The sequence below is a fragment of the Caretta caretta genome, chromosome 2, assembly GCF_965140235.1.
Source record: "Caretta caretta isolate rCarCar2 chromosome 2, rCarCar1.hap1, whole genome shotgun sequence".
Taxonomy (NCBI): domain Eukaryota; kingdom Metazoa; phylum Chordata; order Testudines; family Cheloniidae; genus Caretta; species Caretta caretta.
The window spans coordinates 29800692-29820928 of NC_134207.1; the positions used below are offsets into that span (position 1 = coordinate 29800692).

The window sequence follows — 20237 nt, forward strand, 5'->3', positions numbered from 1 at the left end:
ATCACTTCTCAACAGAGGCCTTACGTGCCAACTTTCATTCTGATTATTTTTCAAAACTGAGTTTTAAACTCTGAATGTAGGAGTTCATATAAAGTGTTGGGAAAACAAAATGGTAGCTTCTCAAGTGGGTATGATGTATCTGTATAAAATGAATCAAACATAAAAGTTCGATCCTGGAGAAAAATAAACATAATTGTTCAAACAAAATAAATAATCAGTTAGAAATGGAAAAGACCTTCTAGAACATCTAGTCCACTCCAAGTCAATGCAAGTTTACTCCTTATAGTACATTTTCTAGTCATTTGTTTTAAAGTGTTTTTAAATGTCCTGAGAAATAAGGCTTCTATCACATCCCTTAGGAGTCTATAGCAAAGCTTGCTAGATCATAGTGCACAATGTCAGAAGGGTATTTTTTGATATTCACCTTATTTTTCCCTTTCTTAAGCTCACCTAATTACTCCTAATTATTACAGCCTTGAATCTTACTCTATCTCCTTTGCATTTAAACACTTCAAGTATCTATAGACTTTCATCATGACTTTCCCTTAGCAATATTACCCTTTTCATCATAAGGTAAACCCTAACTATTCTTTGTGGCCCTTTTCTGTACTCCTTCCTTTATGTCACTATCTGGGATATTACTGTGTGACAAGATGGTGCACTGTAGATTCACTGGCTTGATGCATAGTAACTCACCCTGTAGACTTAAATCAGCACAAAAGCTGTGTGTATGTAACACACACACCTCCTGGGTGTGGTGGTCTCTGAATAGTGGCACTGAGGCCACTTAGAGCAGGGATCTCAAACTCAAATCACCAAGAGGGCCACATGAGGACTAGTACATTGGCCCGAGGGCTGCATCACTGACATCCCCACCCCCGCCCCCGCCCCCACTCCACTCCTTCCATGAGGCCCTGCCCCTTCCCTGCCTCTTCTCTGCCTCCTCCCCTGAGCACGTGGCTCCCTGCTCCTACCCCCTCCCTCCTGGAAAGCACTAAACAGCTGTTTGGTGGCAGGAAGCACCTGGAGGTAGGCAGAGGAGCGGGTACACGGCCTGCAAGAAATAACTATGGAGGAGTGGGGGGGCACGGGGAGCTTGGCGGGCCGCAGGAAATAACCCCACGGTCCGCATGTTTGAGACCCCTGACTTAGAGATATAAAATGAGTCTGCTCTACAGCCTTAGCTAACAGCCAGTTGGCTTTTAGCTCATGCTGCAGAGGCTCATGCACTAAGTTCCAGCAGTCCCTGGTTTGATCCTCCCCACTGATGACCGAGGTCTTGTTGGCGTTAAAAGTGGGGGCTCATCCGGGATTTCAACTGGGAGGTCTCTGAAGCTCGGGATGTGCTTCCTCAGCTAGGGGAAATATGTAACTCCCACACCTTCTGGGTATAGTGAGAGAGAGACTACTCTATAGGCAGCTGGCTTTTAGCTCATGCAGTAGAGGCTCATGCAGTAAGCTCCAGAGGTCCCAGTTTCAATCCTACCCACCAATGACCGGGGTCTGTCAGCATTACATGTAGATAAGCCCTCAATATTTCCGATGCAATCACATTTGTATAGTGATATATATCTTAAAAGGACTGTATGTACATCAATTTCACATTATCTTGAAAAGTTAGAAAGTAAGATTATTATCCACGTTTTATCTACAGGGAAAGTGAGACACAGATGTTAAATGACATTCCCAAGAGCACACAGCAGTCACAGGAAGAGACAGAATTAGAACTCACATGCTTCTACTGACCTGTACCATATTGCCTCATATGAGGAGACAGCATTTATTAAAGTTCTAATACCATTTAAATGAAGTGTTGGTATTATCATCTTTGGCACTTAAATTACAGTAACACATTCAGATACAGTGCAGCAATTTTTTACATTTTGACAAATGTAGTGAACCATTCTGCACTGGTTTGCTTTCATTAAAGGTGTTAATATTTTACAAGAAAGTATTTGATGGTGAGGCATATTTTGAAGAATGATGAAATTACAGTATTGAAACTGTCAAGAATATGAATGAACTCTGTATCATTTTCTCTTATCAATGCATTACTCAAATTGTCATGATATTCTATTAAGTAAGGATGAACATAAAGTATAACAGGGAAGTTGTGGTGAAAAGAGAGCTGAGCAAATAAATTGCAATGGATATTTTCAGTTCAGAGGATGTTGATGACCAGAACATGATTTCCTCAAATTATTTTGCAGGTTCTATGGGTTATTTTTTTTTAAATCATACTTGAATTTTGAGATGTGTTGGTTTGTTATGACTGGTCACATCTGACAAATAGATATTGTTTCTGTTCCCCAAGTGTCTGAGTATCAATTGTTTTGTAATAAGGTTTGTGGCAGTCACTAGGTATAAAATCTCTCAGGAAGAATTAACAATGTAAGTCAAGGCAGTAGATAATTAGGGAATGTTAGAACATTGTAAATCTTTTCCTGTCTGGGCCACTTAGAGCCTGGGGTGGAATCCACAAAAGTACTTAGGCGGCTGTGTCCCTGTTTTGGCTCCACTGTGATCCTTGCTGAACTCTTGCTGAACCGTGTAGGCATCTAAACTCAACACCTGTTTTTCAGGGTAAAAATTCCCTCGGCATCTAAGTTTCTGCCTCTGGGCACGTGCACTGCTGTCTCCCTTTAGGCATCCAGACACACATCTCCCACCTAAGCCTCAAAGTGATTCATGAAACAGGGAAAAACAAGCATTTGGCCACCTAAGTCATGTGCAGGGCTCCATCCCACAGGTATGCTTAGAGGCTCATTTAAAATCCAAGATGAGAAGGTGGTGGTACCCACCTTGTAATTTTTAACTACACCCACTTGGATCGGGAGTGACCCAGGTTTAATTTCCCCATCTCTGCTAGAGTGTAAGAAAAAAAAATTGAACAGGTGTCTCCACCTCGCAGGAGAGTAATGACAGAGCTAGGGTTATTCCAGATGTGGGGTTATTCCAATGTGGAGTTATTCCAATGTGGGGCTCCTTCAGCCTCTCCTGTTGAAGCTTTTTCCGCTGAAGATAAATAATAAAAGAGTGATTGGAGCAGGGGGACTGGACCCTGGGTCATTCTCTCACACACACACACACACCCAATTTAATTGTTTTTCTTCCTGCAGATTTTTATATAATACGGTGAGAATGCATGGTCCTACCCGCGAACGTTGCCATCAAATCCTTGTTAGACGTGTTTACCTGCCACTTTACCAAGGCTAATTAGGAAGATTATCAGTGTCTGAACCCACTAATTATACCAGGCACCGCTAGACACTTATTACCCAAAGCACTTGGGGTCCAGATCATCAACTTGAGTAAATTCTTGTAGTTTAATTGAAGTCAATGGGGCCTATAATTACACCAGGTGAGGATCTAGCTCCTAATTTGCAAAGTGCCATTCAGGAAAGTGCTAGAGGTGAAAAAAATGAATTGTCAATGTTTTAATTTTATGGAAGTGGGGTAAACCTTGTGAAAGTTTAGGGCCATTTTCCCCCATGAAAGTGTTTGGGTATTTTGGGCACAATGGTGATTTCCAACAATGTGGAAAAAATGAATTGATTAAACAGAACTTGTACTAATTTCCATGGTTCTATATTATACAAATATTTTCCATTGAGACCAAAATGAAATGTAGGTCTGGAAATTATCAATCGCTGTTGCCAAAATCTGCAATCAGCCATCTACCAGAGACAAAATCTAGAGGTGGCCAGTCCACCAATGCTTGTTCTAGTGGAGAGACATCCTGTTATTAATTTGGTAGTTTGTGAAATTGCCAGTCATGGCAAGATATATTCTTTTTGTAGCAGGAATAAGCATTTAATACATTAATTATTTAATTTCTGCCGTGCAGTTATTTGTTCAGTGCTGGCAATAGTCTTTACAGTAGCTCCATCTGTGAACACAGGTGTGGGAGACTGAGGTGAATTTCTCACAGAAAAAGAGTATTTAAACAGAAGCAGGCTAAGATGATCAGGGAAGAGGTCTAAAACTAGCTACAGTATGTATTTTAAATCCATTTTGAAGCTCCAGCACAGCTTCAATGATTGACTTGAATTTGAAAATAATTTTTGTATGCCCTTTTTAGGAGATAAACAATTTCTAGACATTGCCTGGTCTCTTTCTAATGGTCCTGGCTTCATTTTCGAGAAAGGAAACTGAGCTAAGTTAGTTGCAACCCATCTGTTCTCATAGACAGACTCCTGCCAACTTGGAAAAAAAGAGTTGTTCAGTAAACATTCTGTTTAAAAAAAAAAAGAAAAGAAAAGAAAAAAAGACATATTATAAAATGAAGTGGTGTCTACTATTCTGCCAAATACAGTTTTCATTCGGGCTATATCCACACAGGGATTTAGGCACCTAAGTGCCACTTTAGGTGCCTAAGTCCAAAATGTAGATATTCAAAAGATTGTAGATCTTAGCTGCTTCCTAATCCTGTAGCACCTAAAGTCCCTTGGCATCCAAGTTTCTGCCACTAAAGTCCCCAATACACCTAAAATTCTGACACTGCACAGCTCCCTGTCCTAATGCCTGGGTGCCTAGCTCACGTCTAAGTCCATGCAAGATCATCGAATGAGGCATTCTCCCACACCAGTCTTGCCTGTGGGGCCCAATCTGGTTGGCAGTCTCAGAGGTTGCATAACAGATCAGGCCCTGCACAAAACTCTGCTGCTGCCCTTACAACTTTTAGCTCAGTGGTTAGAGTTCTCACCCAGGATGTGGGAGACCAGGGTGCAAATCCCCACTCTGCCTGCTTTGGAGTAGGGATTTGAACAAAAATCTTCCCACTCCCAGGTGAGTACCCTAACTGTTGAGATATGGAATCACTCTTTTTTCTTTTTCTTTTGCCCAATTACTAGTTAACCATTGGAACAAATTAATAATGGTTGTGATTGAATCTCTACCACTGGCAATTTTTAAATCAATATTGATTTTTTTTTTCTGAAACATATACTCTCGTGAGTTCAAACATAAATTGATTATTTTTTCTTATTGTCTCTTACTGAGAATGATATGAAACAGTTTAACTTAAAATGAGCTAAATAAATGGGTTCCCTTTTTAAAAGAGATAGTTACTTCAGGTTTTGTTCCTACTCTGGAGAGATTGTATGTTCTAGTGGTTGAAAGGGGCACCAGGTTTCTATAATTTTTGGTGGTGCCCAAGCAGAGCTGTCCCGTCCGTGGGATGGACTGGGGCAATTGCCCCAGTCCCTGTGCTTTGAGAAGCCCCATGCTTCAGAGGGACACCATGTCGCACGACGGACACTTGACAAAATTACCAGACTTAGTGACGGATGTTGGGTGGGGGGATATTATGTCATTCAGTCATTCGACCCGTAAAATATCACAGAATTTTCCACACTGAAAAAAACCAGTAACCTAGCTAATAATAATAATAATAACAACAATAATAACAATACATTAAACTCATATACTTTATGAAAAATGTGTGTATACTGTATATGAGATTATTACATGAGAAATTAAAATGAGCTTGCTTTGGGATTTTTCAAGGCACTTATATCATTTAAACACATTTGGTACCCTGAGTAATGTTAACACTTCTTGCAAATCACATAAATGGGGAACCCATGGTCTCTTTCCCTCACCCCATTGCAAAGGCACAGGGGTTACTGCTGACTGCCCTAGGGTTGCAGAAAACCCTATGGGCAAACCATATGAAAAGAAGGGGATCAATTTATACAGAGGGCTGAAGTGGGACTCCCATAGTGCATTAATTAACACTTAATAAATACATCAAAATTACAGAGATAAAAACCTGTAATGATAGACTTTACTTCATGAGATGCTCCACAGAAAGAAGACCCAGAGGGAGTAATGGTAGGGGCAATCCTAGGGAGACCAAAGGGACTGGTAGAGGGAGTGGACAGAGAACAAGGGTAGAGGCAGAGTTGCTGCAGGGTTGACCCAGTCTTGTGAATCTCCCCTGTTGATGGAAACACTGATCACTATGACTATAGGAGTTAACAGTAGAATGGAATGTCCAGAAAAATGAATGACTTGAGGACAATTTTCTGAAGGGACCCTTACCCTTCCAGAGCTTTTCTTGCTGTGACATTTACATTTCTGCAGGGTGGTTTGTAGTTGGGTGGTGGATGGTAGTAAAAGTGTATACACTTGGACTGAGATTGAGATGGAAATCGGAGACAGACTTGTTGAAAGTCTCTGGGTAAGGAAAAAAGGGGTAAAAAACAAGGGGAATGTCATGGTAGGGTCTACTACAGACAACATAACTGGGAAGAAGAGGTGGATGAGGCTTTTTTTAAACAACTAACAAAATCATCCAAAGCACAGGACTTGGTGGTGATGGGGGACTTTAACCACCAAGACATCTGTTGGGAAAATAACACAGCAGGGCACAGATTATCCCATAAGTTTTTGGAATGTATTGGAGACATATATATATTTTTTTTTTAGTTCAGAAGGTGGAGAAAACTACTAGGGGGGAGGCTGTTCTAGATTTGATTTTGACAAATAGGGAAGAACTGGTTGAGATTTTGAAAGTGGAAGGCAGCTTGGGTCTCGCAGGGATCAATTCTGGGTCTGGTTCTGTTCAATAGCTTCATCAATGATTTAGATAATGCCATACAGAGTACACTTATAAAGTTTGTGGATGATACCAAACTGGGAGGGGTTGCAAGTGCTTTGGAGGATAGGTTAAAATTCAAAATGATCTGAACAAACTGGAGAAATGGTCTGAAGTAAATAGGATGAAATTCAATAAGGAGAAATGCAAAGTACTCCATTTAGGAAGGAACAATCAGTTGTACACATACAAAATGGGAAATGACTGCCTAGGAAGGAGTACTATGGAAAGGGATCTGAGGGTCATAGTGGACCACAAGCTAAATATAAATCAACAGTGTAACGCTGTTGCAAAAAAAGCAAAACATCCTTCTGGGATGTATTAGCAGAAGTGTTGTAAGCAAGACATGAGAAGTAATTCTTCTGCTCTACTCTGCACTGATTAGGCCTCAGTTGGAGTATTGTGTCCAGTTCTGGGCACCACATTTCAGGAAGGATGTGAACAAATTGGAGAACGTCCAGAGAATAGTGATAAAAAATGATTAAAGGTCTAGAAAACATGACCTATGAGGGAAGATTGAAAATATTAGGTTTGTTTAGTTTGGAAAAGAGAAGACTAAGAGGGGACATGATAAGAATTTTCAGGTATGTAAAAGGTTGTTACAAGGAGGAGGAAGAAAAATTGTGAAGAAAATTGGGATTAAAAATTTAAGCAATGGGCTTAAATTGCAACAAGAAAGGTTTAGGTTGCACATTAGGAAAAAAACTTCCTCACTGTCAGGGTGATTAAGCACTGGAATAAATTGATCGGAGGGCGGGAGGTTGTGGAATCTCCAGCAGTGGAGATTTTTAAGAGCAGTTTAGACAAACACATGTCAGGAATGATCTAGATAATACTTAATCCTACCATGAGTACGGGGGATTAGACTAGATGACGTCTCGAGGTCCCTTCCAGTTTTATGATTCTATAATTACAAAGCAGTAAAATTCTGTGATTAAAAAAAATCTTTCTTTAAAAAATTAATAGATTCTATCTTTTTCCTCTCTCAAGTCTAAGTGTCAATAGCACAGGTGAAACAAAATTAATCTGATTTTATTATTTACTGTTGCAAACCACAAACAGTTAAGAACTATTAATTTTCTCATACTCATTTTTCTGTACCTGAATATTTTGGTTCTCAGAAGGCTGTAATCAAGGCTTCCTTACCTGGATTTTGTATCTGTGACAAACTCATATTTAAATCCAGATGATTTTCTTATTAAATATTTTTGTTGTTTGTTTTTCTTCTAGACTAACGGGAAGTTTTGTACCAGATTTAATTGTGAGCATGAACAGTCAGATGTGGTTACACCTTCAAACGGATGAAAGTGTGGGATCAATTGGCTTCAAAGTTAACTACAAAGGTAACAGTAAGCTTCTGTGGACATGCTTAGCTGTACATAAATCTAAGCAAATAATTATATAAGGTTTATTTTGCATGCTAGGAAATGCTCTCCATTCCCTATTCAGTAATACTGAAAGCATCCAAATGTCTTCGGCCCTGACTGTGCATGGAGCTCTGTGTAGCAGCTCTGTACATGTCTGATTGTGTCCTTAGAAGGATTAATTCCTCAGAATACAACTGAAAAGTAGGTTTATTATTATTTGTTGTATATTGTAGAAAAGTCAAAATAAAATACTTCTGTGATTATTTAAATCCAGGCACTTGATACAAGCAAATATATTTTCACTTCAGAAATTAACCTATTCCATAATTTGTGTGATATGTGTAGGTGTAAGCACACAGATGTGATTTGATTTATAGTAAATAAATGTAAAGATGAGTTTCTGTGCCTAAACCCCCATGCTTATCACAACAATCTGAACAGATGCCCAAGTCTGGAATAATATGTGGGTTGAGACTGAGGTATATCAGTCAGTTGTGTAAATAAACTTGACTAACAAAGTTCTTGAGCAGGTTTGGCATGAGGAGGATATGTAGTATATAAGATGAAACTGCTGTTGCTTTTGTGAGCTTTTGGGAGGATGTATCAGTATCTATGTGGTTGTCTTTTTATTGGATGCAGAGCTTGCCAAGCCAATTTATGGCAGCAAAGTGTGAATCCCTCAGACAACCATCAAGTCTGGTCAGAGGGCAGTTCTCAGTGATGTGTGACTTTGTCTGTCTTTGGCCACAACAACATGTGGGATCCTCTTGTTCACCCTAGGTTATCTATGTGGCATAAACATCTGTTTCACCCAAAAGTTTAATAGTAAAGAGAAAAAATTGTTTTATTTTGTGACAGAGGTAATGGTATACTGATATATCACCATAGCCCCAGATGGTACTTGACACAGATTTTAAAATGACATGGTCCCTGCCCTGCAGAGCCTAGTAGCTAAATTAGAGCAACAGAAAATGTGGTGAGAGCCAACAAAGAAAGGTGGAAAAAAAGGGCAAGGGTCAAAGCAAATAATCATGTGAGTCATATCTTTTTCACATTGATATTTTAAAATAAAGATCTCGGTCAGGGAGAAGGATGGAAAAGTGAGCACAAAGGAGTTTGTCAGTGCTGGGTAGCAATCTGAAAATAAATAGGTGTTGAACAGGGATTTGAAGGAGGAGGTGAGGATGCTTTGGTGTTCAGGAAGAATGATGTCATCTCAGGTGTAAGAAGCAGGTGTGGGGACAGTGTGACAGTGAGATTGTGAGCAGAAGCAATAGAGAATAACTAGATCAAAAGAGTGAACAGATCCCAGAGAGCAAAGTGGGGAGGGACAGGGGATGAGATATAGCCAGGGTCAGAGGTATGGCAAGCCTTACAAATAAGAGCAGGTATTAACTTAATGCAGGAGAACACTGGGTCCAAGAAAGGAGATTTGAGGAGAGGGTCAGAGTGGTGGGAGAAGGTTATTTAGTTGCAGAATGTTGCGTATATTGAAAAGAGTTGCTGTGAGAGTCACAAATGCTAGAAATGTGGAGGTTACCATACTTTGGGTGAAAGAAAACGATGGTAACAGGAGTTTTGCCAAGGGGGATATATTTGAGGAAATATTTAAGAAGTATGCACAAAAAGTAAGCAGATTTGGAGAGAACCTGGATTTGAGGAGGAAGTAAAATAAGTAAAATAAAACTCCAATACTGCAAGCTTGATTGGTTGGGCTGGGGAGAAGGAGTAGAGGCAAAGTCAGCAATGATGGAGCAACTGAGGAGATGAAAGGTTTAGGAGAAAAGATTAGAAGTTCATTTTTTGCCATTTAAATTTAAGGTATCTATAGAACATAAACAAGGAGGTATCAATGTGATAAGAAGAAATTTGGGTCTGAGCATGTGTAGGTAGGTCAGACATGGAGGAGCAGATTCAAAGGTCATCTGACTAAAGATAAGATTATGCTACTATCTAGTTGTAGTGTATTCATTAATTATACTAGAACAATATGAACATGCATTTTACTTCAAGAGTTGAAAGTGAGCCAATACCTGAAGGCTTGTTTGGAGGATTAAGCCTCCATGGGGAACCAAATACAGATGGTACCCACTATTCTACCCTTGAATCATTCCTCCTTCTCCCCATCACAAGGACTACTCATCTGGTGCTCTGTTTTCCCTCACAACTCTGGTCCCTCATCTTACCTTACTGTCGGCTGGAGGAAACATGAGCTGCCACACACTCTACCCTCTGTACACATATGCTTGTTTCTCCTGGGCCTATGTGACTCCTCCAGTGCATCCCTCTGGTCCTTTATGTTGCTGGGTGGCTGGTCTACTAATGGGGTCTTCTGAAGTCCACTCAGTATGGATTGCTACTTCCTTCCATCCTAAAGAATATTCTGGGTAAGTTAAACAATTCAGCACAAGTGGTAGAAAATCCACACATCCTTGCTATCTAGCTCTACTGAGCTAGGGCTGAGAGAAGTCCTTCAATCTTTAGCATGGTAGTTAGGGAAACCCAAGGCTGCCACATTCTAGGGAACCTTGGCAAATCTTCTAGAGCTTACCAGCTAAGAGTTCTGACTGTCTTTGTGAGCTCAGTGCAGCGGCTAAGCAGGAAGAACAGAAGATTGTTCCCTGTTCCTTCTTGACAGTTTTTTTGGCAGGGTGAGCAAGGAGTGGGGTGGATCTGAGGAGGCATCATGTCCTCTGTCCATACAAAGCACTCTTAAGATAAGGGAACAGCCCATACCCTAGGAGGAATGAGCTGCATGAGGATATTGATGTATAATGCTTCTAATAAACTCATCACCATGATATTTAGGGGCCATACTCAAAACCAAGACTAGCATAATTTTAACTCATAAAGGACCATACTGACTCTCCAAGTACAGGGTCCCCCTTAAGAGAGCTAATGTAAGAAGGAAGTCCAGTCTTATTTACATTAGAAGCAAGCAGCTGCTGAGAGGAGAAGATGGACAGGTTTATGAAGCATGCAGAACAGACAAACATACACCAAAACCCAAGATCATGTTCACCATATTTCAGAGGCAGAGGGTGCAGTTTGTGAATACAGGAAACCTTGAACAGTAGGTACATTTGAAAGAGAATTTGAGGTTTGATTTAGATATTTTGCACAGTTTAAATACCTGCTTTCATTCTTTACATGATTCACTTTTAGAGGGCAGGTCATTTGTGGACAGTGTCTTATTATACACAGGCCATTTTGTTCCTGTTGTACATTTATTCTTTCACAGAAATAGTAGTTCTTCAATAACTAAACTAATGCTATGTGTGTATGTAGAAAGGAGAGCACAAAGGTGACCATTTACATTCTCATCTCCATTTTGTTCTTCTGTGTGTGTATTTGCATACTTATTTAAATAATCTACCTAAACTTATATTTTTTTCCCTAAATGGTATACTTTATACTGTCTCATCACCATGATATTTGAATACCTCCATGGTATCTGAGTGCCTATGTGTCTGAAAGGTAGTTCTGTTCAGCTGGAAGTTGGAGGTAAATTCTTTTCTTTTTCAAGTGTCCTCTGCAAATTCCCACTTCTGAGATATGTTCCAACTGATGCCATTGAATTGTGTAGACTTCTGTTAGCAGTGCCTGTTAGAGTGCTCACACGCCTCCTTTCCCTCCTCGCCTCAATGTTTGAGCACAACCTGAAGGAAGGGCTCTACAAGAGGCCCAGCCATGGTTGTTGCATCAGTTTCTTCCAGCTGCTGATCATGGATGATTGTGAGCCTTCTTCAGATTCCATGTGAGTCCTTGGTTATGTTACCTCCAAATCCCAAGACCCCTGTCATCTCTGACACTATTGCAAATTCCTACCTCAGTGGTATCCCCAATTACTTGTTAGATCTGGGCTTGGACCTTCATTCACAGGAAGAGTTGGATCCAACCATTTATCCAGATCCTTAAGTTTCTAAGGGGCATTCTTTTGAGATGGACTCTTGTAAACGCATACATTCTCCTAACTGTTATATTGTACTGAACTGGACAAGCTGGCAGGACTGGGAATTGTATCTCTGGATGCTTTGGCCATTCTGCCCAAATCCAGAGTTTCTATCTCAACCTGTTTCAAGAGCTACCACCTTGCATCTGCACCGAGGCAGGAATATTTTTGCAGATCCAGGACACTCAGTCTAAGACACTCGGATCTGGGACACTCAGATCCCATGCTAATGAATCCCATACTAAGGCCCCTTATGGTTATCCAAGACATCTTATATGATGAGGAAGAGAAATGTGTTGCACCTCCACAAATCAAAATTTTACATCAACACCATGAACTCATATGCAGCTCCTCTCCAGATGAAAATGTAGGAGTAGCCTCAGCTCCCTCAACTTCTGAGGCCAATGGGGACTGTGGGAAGTGGCACTGGCCAAGGGATGTGCTGACTGCCAGTTCCTGCAGTCCCTATTGGCCTGGAGCAGCGAACCGCAGCCAGTGGGAGCTGAACCTGTGGACGCAGCAGGTAAACAAACTGGTCCAGCCCACCAGTGGGATTACCCTGGCGGGCTGCATGCCAAAAGTTGCTGATCCCTGTGAAACTGTCTCACATGAAAGATTGAAAAAAATTGGTTTGTTTAGTCAGGAAAAGAGAAGACTGAGGGTGAGGGTATGATAAAAGTTTTCAAGTACATAAATGGTTGTTACAAGGAGTAGGGTGAAAAATTGTTCTCCTTAACCTCTGAGGAAAGGACAAGAAGCTATGGGCTTAAATTGCAGCAAAGGAGGTTTAGGTTGAAAATTAGGAAAAAAAATCCTAACTGTCAGGGTTAAGCACTGGAACAAATTGCCTAGGGAGATTGTGAAATATCTGTCATTGGAAGTTTTTAAGAACAGGTTAGACCAGGGGTGGCCAACCTGTGGCTCCGAAGCCACATGCCGCTCTTCAGAAGTTAATATGTGGCTCCTTGTATAGGCATTGACTCCAAGGCTGGAGATACAGGCGCCAACTTTCCAATGTTCTGGGTGGGTGCTCACTGCTCAACCCCTGGCTCTGCGACAGGCCCTGCCCCCACTCCACCGCTTCCCACCCCCTCCCTTGAGCCTGCCATGCCCTCGCTCCTCCCTCTCCTACCCAGAGCCTCCTGCACTCGACAAAACAGCTGATTAGGAGGTGCCGGGAGAGAGGGGGAGCCGCTGATCGGCAGGGCTGCCGGTGGGCGGGAGGCGCTGGGAGTGTGTGGGGGGTGGGGAGCTGATGGGGGGCTGCTGACGTATTACAGTGGCTCTTTAGCAATGTACATTGGTAAATTCTGGCTCCTTCTCAGGCTCAGGTTGTCCACCCCTGAGTTAGACAAACACCTGTCAGGAATGGTGTAGTTATTACATACATAGTCCTTAAGTGCAGGGGACTGGACTAGATGACCTATTGAGGTCCTTTCAAGTCCTGCACTTCTATGATTCTATGAAGTTTGAAAAAAACGTTTCAACTTTGAATTCTGTTTCCCTAACATTGGAGTCGGTTTATGCCGTTCTTACAATGAGTGGCAAAAATCACTATGGACATACGGTTTTGGACACTATAAAAGATAGTTATACCATCCAATTCAAAACCCTCCCTCTCCCTCCGTATCCAGGGACCCTTCTCATGAGTCTGTGTTAAGAATTGAAATCAATTCTCTACTAAGAGAGGGAGCAATAGAGGAGGTTCTTGTAGATCTCAGATATCAAGGTTTCTAGTCCTGATATTTCCTACTTCCAAAGGCAGTTGGCATCTTTGTCCAATCCTGGATCTGAGGAACTGAACAGATACATCTGAAAGTTTTGCTTCAAAATGATAACACTAGGATCCATTATCCCCTCCTTCCTTCTCCCATCTAGATTGAGAGTAGAAAACCAAAGATGCTTACTTTGATAAGACCATCACACAGGAAGTATCTTTCTTTTTGCCACAGGACAGGACCATTTCCAGTACAGGATTCTCCCCATTAGCCTTTCTACTGCACCTCAAGTATTTGCAAAATGTCAGTCTGTAGTAGCAGCTTTTCTAAGAAGACAAGAGATTTTTGTTTTTCATTATTTAGATAATTGATTCCTAAAAAATATCTTCTGAAGATGAACTGAAAGAAATCACTCAATTCACAGGCTCTCTATTCCGAAAGTTGGTCTTTTTGATAAACAGAAATAACTTTTGACCCCATCACAAAATATTTTTTTTCATGGAATCACTTCTAAACTCCAGCATGATGAGGACTTATCTCCTGGAGAAGAAATTTCTGAAACTGAAATTTATCATTCAGTCTCTGCTTTAAAGTCCATCTCAGAGAGTAAGTTTCTCCCTCTCCCTACTGGGTCTTATGATATCAAATACTTATGTCACTCCTTATGCAAGACTAAGAATGCGACCCCTTCCACACTGTTTGGTAAGAAGCTTCAGACCTTCAGTAGACAAAATGAAGCTAATTGTTACCATTCCAAAGAAAATCCAGAAAACTGTTATGGTGGAGGGACCAGGAACATGTATCAACCCTCCGTCTCCTTCCATGATAAATATAAAAGACATCTCAAAACAGGCTGGTGGGCACACTTCAACAATTTGTTAACAAAAAACCTGTGGAATCAGCAAGAGTGTCACCTTAATATCAGTGTTCTGGAGCTAATAGCAATTTGTTTGGCACTCAGATCATTCCTTCTTCAGGTGTAAGGACCTTGGTTAAAATGGCCACAGGCAATTGGATAAAATGTAACCCTTCTGCCCGTCAGAGTTGGCAGCAACAAGGGCCGGGTTCAATATCTAGGGGATCCATTCCAATAACACAATGCAAACCGGCTCGAGCCCCCACCCAGTGACCTGGGACAAATATATACCACCCCCGCTGGGCGCCTCCAAGAGGCAATACTTCCCCTCTCGCAAGCACATAGTCTGAGTGTAGCAAAAGCCTTTTAGTAACAGAGAGAAACAATGTGGCATTATGTTTGGGAAACACCACCAACAGGATTCATAACAAAACCCATGAGCAAAAACCCACCCCAAGCAAATTGGGGCATGCCCTTTTCCCTTTGGTTCTTGAGTCCAGCAACCCCAAATCACCCAAAGTCCCAAAAGTCCAATGCCCCAAAATTCTCTGTCCCTGGTCAGGGCAGCCCCAGAGTTCGAAAGTTTATCTGCGGAGCTTTACCTCCCAACCTGGGTGGAAATGGAACGGGGGTAAGAGGCACCTTACATGATCTGAAGCTGACCGCCCCACGAACTCCTTCGCTCAGCTGCGCTCCGCTCCGCCAGCCGCCCCACGAACTCCTTCGCTCAGCTCCACGGCCCACAAGCAGCTCCTGCCATCCACAAACTGCTCCACCAGCCAGTCCGCAAGGCACTCCAGCCGGCCCGCCAACTGCTCCACAATATATCTTCTGGCTCCCCCACTACTTAACACAACACTCAGTGATTTCAGCTCTTAGGTGAATTCATCTTGTAGTAGGGGAGCCCCAGTGCTGGTGCACTGTCAGCCCAAAATGAGCTCAGCAGCCTATAACTAGACTTCTAATGAAATCAAAATTAGCTCTGATATTCCACAGTGGAGAGAGGAGGAAGTGCAATTAGCATGTAAGGCCCTCACCAAGGGGCCCATACCACCAAGTATTAATACTTGTCCCCAGCCTCTCTCCATTCACACAGTTTTGGAACCCATGACCCTTGCCTAGCGAGTGCTACTTAGTTGATGGTGAATCCCTCCATCATAAAAAAAGGCCACGTACAGTTCCAAGCACAGTTCCCATAATCAGGGTAATAACAATTTATTCTTCCTGCCCCAATAACAGAGACACTGGGGATCCCACAGCAGCCAAAGTGACCATTTGGGCAGCTATGGTCTCATTCTAGGCGTGGTGGGTGTGCCTATGCAAATGAGATCGGCCCCTGAAGTTCTTTTCCACAACTTGCCACACCTCACCACCAGATGTCAGGGTGGAGCTCATCCTGACACTGCTTACAAATATACTATGTAAACAAACAGGAAGGTGCTCAGTCATTACAGCTTTGCAAAGAGGCAATAAATCATTGGGATTGGTATATAATGCACAAAATTTATACAGTAGTTCTGCATGTGGAGGATCTTTCAAAGAGTTAGCAGAGCAACTAAGCAGAGACTCTTTCCAGATGCACAAATGGTCCTTAAAGGAGTCCAGGACATTTTTTCCTTTTTGGACTATGCCAAATATAGACCTATTTGCCACAAGGTTCAATGTCAAGTGCTGTCATTATTGTTCAAGATAATGAGCATATGTTCACTTCCTACAGGTACATTCCTCCTCAGCTGGGATATAGAGCTGATTTATGCTTTCCTACCATTCCCTCTAATGTTGAAGGTTGTGAAGTTCAGACAAGATTCAGCCAAACTGGGGTGATCCTTATCATCCCAACTTAGCCACGACAGAAAGTCTTAGAAAACAGACTTACTTCTTCTTTCTAAAGGAAATTACAAATGCTTACCAGTATCACCGGACTGCCTGTGACAGCAGCAACGGAAGGTGTACTTTCCAGATCCACTTTAGTTGCATATGACAATGTGGGCAATAGGATGCAGAAGTACAATGTGTTTTAGGTAAAGCTAGAAGACAATAAACATGAAAAAGTTATTTAAAATGGAAAAGATTTTCATTATGGGTACGTAGTAATGTCCTGAGTCAGTTCTTATTCAATCCATATGAGAGTATTTGCTGTTCCTAAGAATAAGGGTTTGTCTACTGCATCACCCCAGGTACATCTAATACAACAGCAGCTTTTCATATGCCAATAGATGGTAAATCTTTATTCTCTCACAGAATTGCCAAGAGATATCTGAAAGGTTTGCTAAATCTTTATCTCCCTGTGAGAGAGCCAATTCCCTCATGGAATTTAAACTTTGTGCTAACAAAGCTTTGTCTCCATCCTTCAAAGTTTTTCTTCTTCTTCTTCTTCTCTATTTCATGTTTCAATTAAAACCACATTTATGCAATAACTTCAGCCAGGAGGGTCCGTGAACTTCATGCCATAGTGGCTGGCCCTTCATTTACGAGTTTTCATAAAGATAAAGTAGTTCTTTGTCCTCACCCAAAATTTATATCTAAAGTTGTTTCCGATTTCCATATCAATCAATCCATTACTCTCCGGGTGTCCCAGACCATATTTACATAAGACAGAGTACAAATTAAATTGTTTGGATAATAAAAATGTGCTAACTTGCAATTTAGATAGGACCAAAGATTTTAGAATTTCAAAATCAGTTTCATATATGAGTAACCGTAAGGGAAATACCATTTCCACCAAAACATTATCTTGATGTGTTGGCTGTGTATAGAAGAAAGTTATAACAATGCCTCATGGTCTCCCCCATGTTCCACACTCCACTAGTTCAATGGCTGCTTTTATAGCATATTTAAGGCATGTCCCACTAATTGAAATTTATTAAATGGTGATATTGAGTTTAACACATACATTTATTAAGAATCATGTCTTAAATATAGCAGCTAGATCAGATCCCAATTTGGTAGATCAGTTCTGCAGCCCTTACCTACTCTCTCTCTCTTTCTCTCTCTCAATTATGGTTGTTTACTTTTTCACAAGGGTTCTTCATACTTCCCACCCACCTTCCCCTCTTCTGCAGAATCCCAGCTAACCATGATTCTGCATTAGCAATCTGCCTTGCCCCTTTTATATCTTCTCCCTCAGAATGTGCCCGAACGCTGAGAGGAGAAGTAGGGAAGGGGAACCGGAGCCCTCTAAGAGGAGCTGCTAACAGAAACTGAACTTTTCAATGGCATTGATTAGCATGTATCCCGAGAGTGGGGATGTGCAAAGCCAATCTCAAAAAGCCTCAGTTACAAGTAAGTAACCTTCATTTTCAAGGCAATTCTTTTTGTTGTGGTCCTTGAGAGTGTTTGTTTATTCATTGTAGATGACATATATATCCCAACAGCCAATAGGCCCTAGATAAAACATTTTCATGCCAAGGCCTTTTGTGTAAAGTTGGTAGATCCACAACACAGAGAACCAGTTGGAAGAGATTTTGGATGGAAATTGGCTTTGCAGAGTTAAAGGATGCTATCAGTAAAGGTTTGGAACTGGTGCAATCAACTGGATGACATACAGAATTATCTGAATGGAGTAGAGAATAAAAGTGGAAGCCATATCTGCACAGATGCAGGGAGTGGAAATTTGGGTAGCTGAATTAGAAAACACTGCATTAAGGTCATGGCACATTTTTGACTTCTTGATTTAAGAACAAGTCCCTAATAACAGAATGAATATATTCACACCAAAAAAAAAATAAAATAAAAAAAGTCATGGGAGCCACAATCCCTCTCCCCCTTTTCCCACTCCTTTAAAGAATATCTCCTTTAAATCCTTTACCAATCCATTTGATCTGATCATCATATCGCTTCCCTATGGGGTAACCTGCAGGACATCTGCCCCATACTTACATAGTGAGTTACATAATCATAGCCTGACGCCTGTTTCATGTCCTTCCCAACTAAGCCCCCAACCCACTGTGGGGAAGGTGAAAAAAACCTCTACCTTTCCTTGGTAAATTTGGTGGTGAGGGGAAAAAATTCTTCCCAACCCCCTGAGAAAGGCATGATTAGCATAATGCTCATAGCAAATCATGACAAAACCTCGTATTTCATTACTTCCATGGGTGGGATGGTAAGTACTGATCCACCTGGTCCAGGTTGAAGAGGGTATTTCCTGCCCTGGCATAGACCTACATACTCTCCCCTCTCTTCTGGTCACTTGGGGGAGGGGATGGGTCAGCCTCCCCATGCTGACCTGGTCTGAAACTTGTGCAGCAAAGGGGCCATGCACTTTTTCCTACAAGCTAGATGACAACTCTTACCAATAATGTGTGGGGGCGGTCATTTCACTTTCCAGCACATTTTTCTTTTCAAACACTTATTGAGATCAGCTGGGATGAGTACTGTGATTTAACACACAGGCTTATACGCAAAAAGGAAAGGAGTACTTGTGGCACCTTAGAGACTAACAAATTTATTCGAGCATAAGCTTTTGTGAGCTACAGCTCACTTCACTGGATGCACGCAGTAGGTATTTTCTACTGCATGCATCCGATGAAGTGAGCTGTAAGCTCACGAAAGCTTATGCTCAAATAAATTTGTTAGTCTATAAGGTGCCACAAGTATTCCTTTTCTTTTTGTGGATACAGACTAACATGGCTGCTACTCTGAAACAGGCTTATATGTGGATTAATTCCTGACCCAGAAACTCTTTTGGGGACTATATTTTAATAATTGTGGTCTGTACCATATTTGGATAATTTGCCATAATTTGCCGTTTGCCAGACTAACATGGCTGCTACTCTGAAACAGGCTTATATGTGGATTAATTCCTGACCCAGAAACTCTTTTGGGGACTATATTTTAATAATTGTGGTCTGTACCATATTTGGATAATTTGTCATTTTTATATGCTTTATATGTCTGAGAAAACAGATATGTTTGCCCCAGAATGGTAAAGGCCCTTTTCCCTAGAAGCTGGGAAGGGGTTACTTCAGGTCAATTAGGGACACCTGAGTCCAATTAAGCGCTGCCTGAAACCTGTTAAAATCTTTCTCCTGGGAGTGAGACAAACTGCTGCAATGCTGGATGTAGCAGGGAGATAGGCTTCTACAGTGTGAGAGACTGCGCTCCTCCCCATAGGGAAGACACCCAAAACCCAGTGCTTGTTTAGGGGAAGTACTGACACTCCAGGGCCAGCGATAGGACAACACCTGCCCCAGTGAGGGGGGACAGGGAAAGGTATTCCCTTTTGTTTTGGTGCGTTATAGACTTGTTTCCCTTTGTTTGGCAGAGGAACACTCCTCAGGCCTGTCCTGAGGCCTACTGGGAAGGCTCTGAGAAACAAAACCCAAAGAGGGAAGACAGACATTGTCATAAAAATAAAGGGAAGGGTAAAACCCCTTTAAAATCCCTCCTGGCCAGAGGAAAAATCCTCTCACGTGTAAAGGGTTAAGAAACTAAAGGTAACCTCGCTGGCACCTGACCAAAATGACCAATGAGGAGACAAGATACTTTCAAAAGCTGGGAGGAGGGAGAAAAACAAAGGGTCTGTGTCTGTCTGTGTGATGCTTTTGCCGGAGACAGAACAGGAATGGAGTCTTAGAATTTAGTAAGTAATCTAGTTAGGTAGGTATGTGTTAGATTATGATTTCTTTAAATGGCTGAGAAGATAGCTGTGGTGAATGGAATGAATATTCCTGTCTGTGTGTCTTTTTTTTAACTTAAGGTTTTGCCTAGAGGGATTCTCTATGTTTTGAATCTAATTACCCTG

The 20237-nt window shown here is 41.5% G+C and overlaps 1 protein-coding gene across 3 annotated transcripts in view; it reads left to right on the forward strand.

The window, feature by feature from the left end:
- CSMD3 (CUB and Sushi multiple domains 3) overlaps positions 1–20237 on the forward strand; it is a 1179008-nt gene that overhangs the window by 551284 nt on the left and 607487 nt on the right. For all 3 annotated transcript variants that reach the window (XM_048841517.2, XM_048841518.2, XM_048841519.2), the window contains one exon: positions 7832–7944. In XM_048841517.2, coding sequence (XP_048697474.2) covers positions 7832–7944 — 113 coding nt within the window. The remainder of the gene's footprint in view (positions 1–7831; positions 7945–20237) is intronic.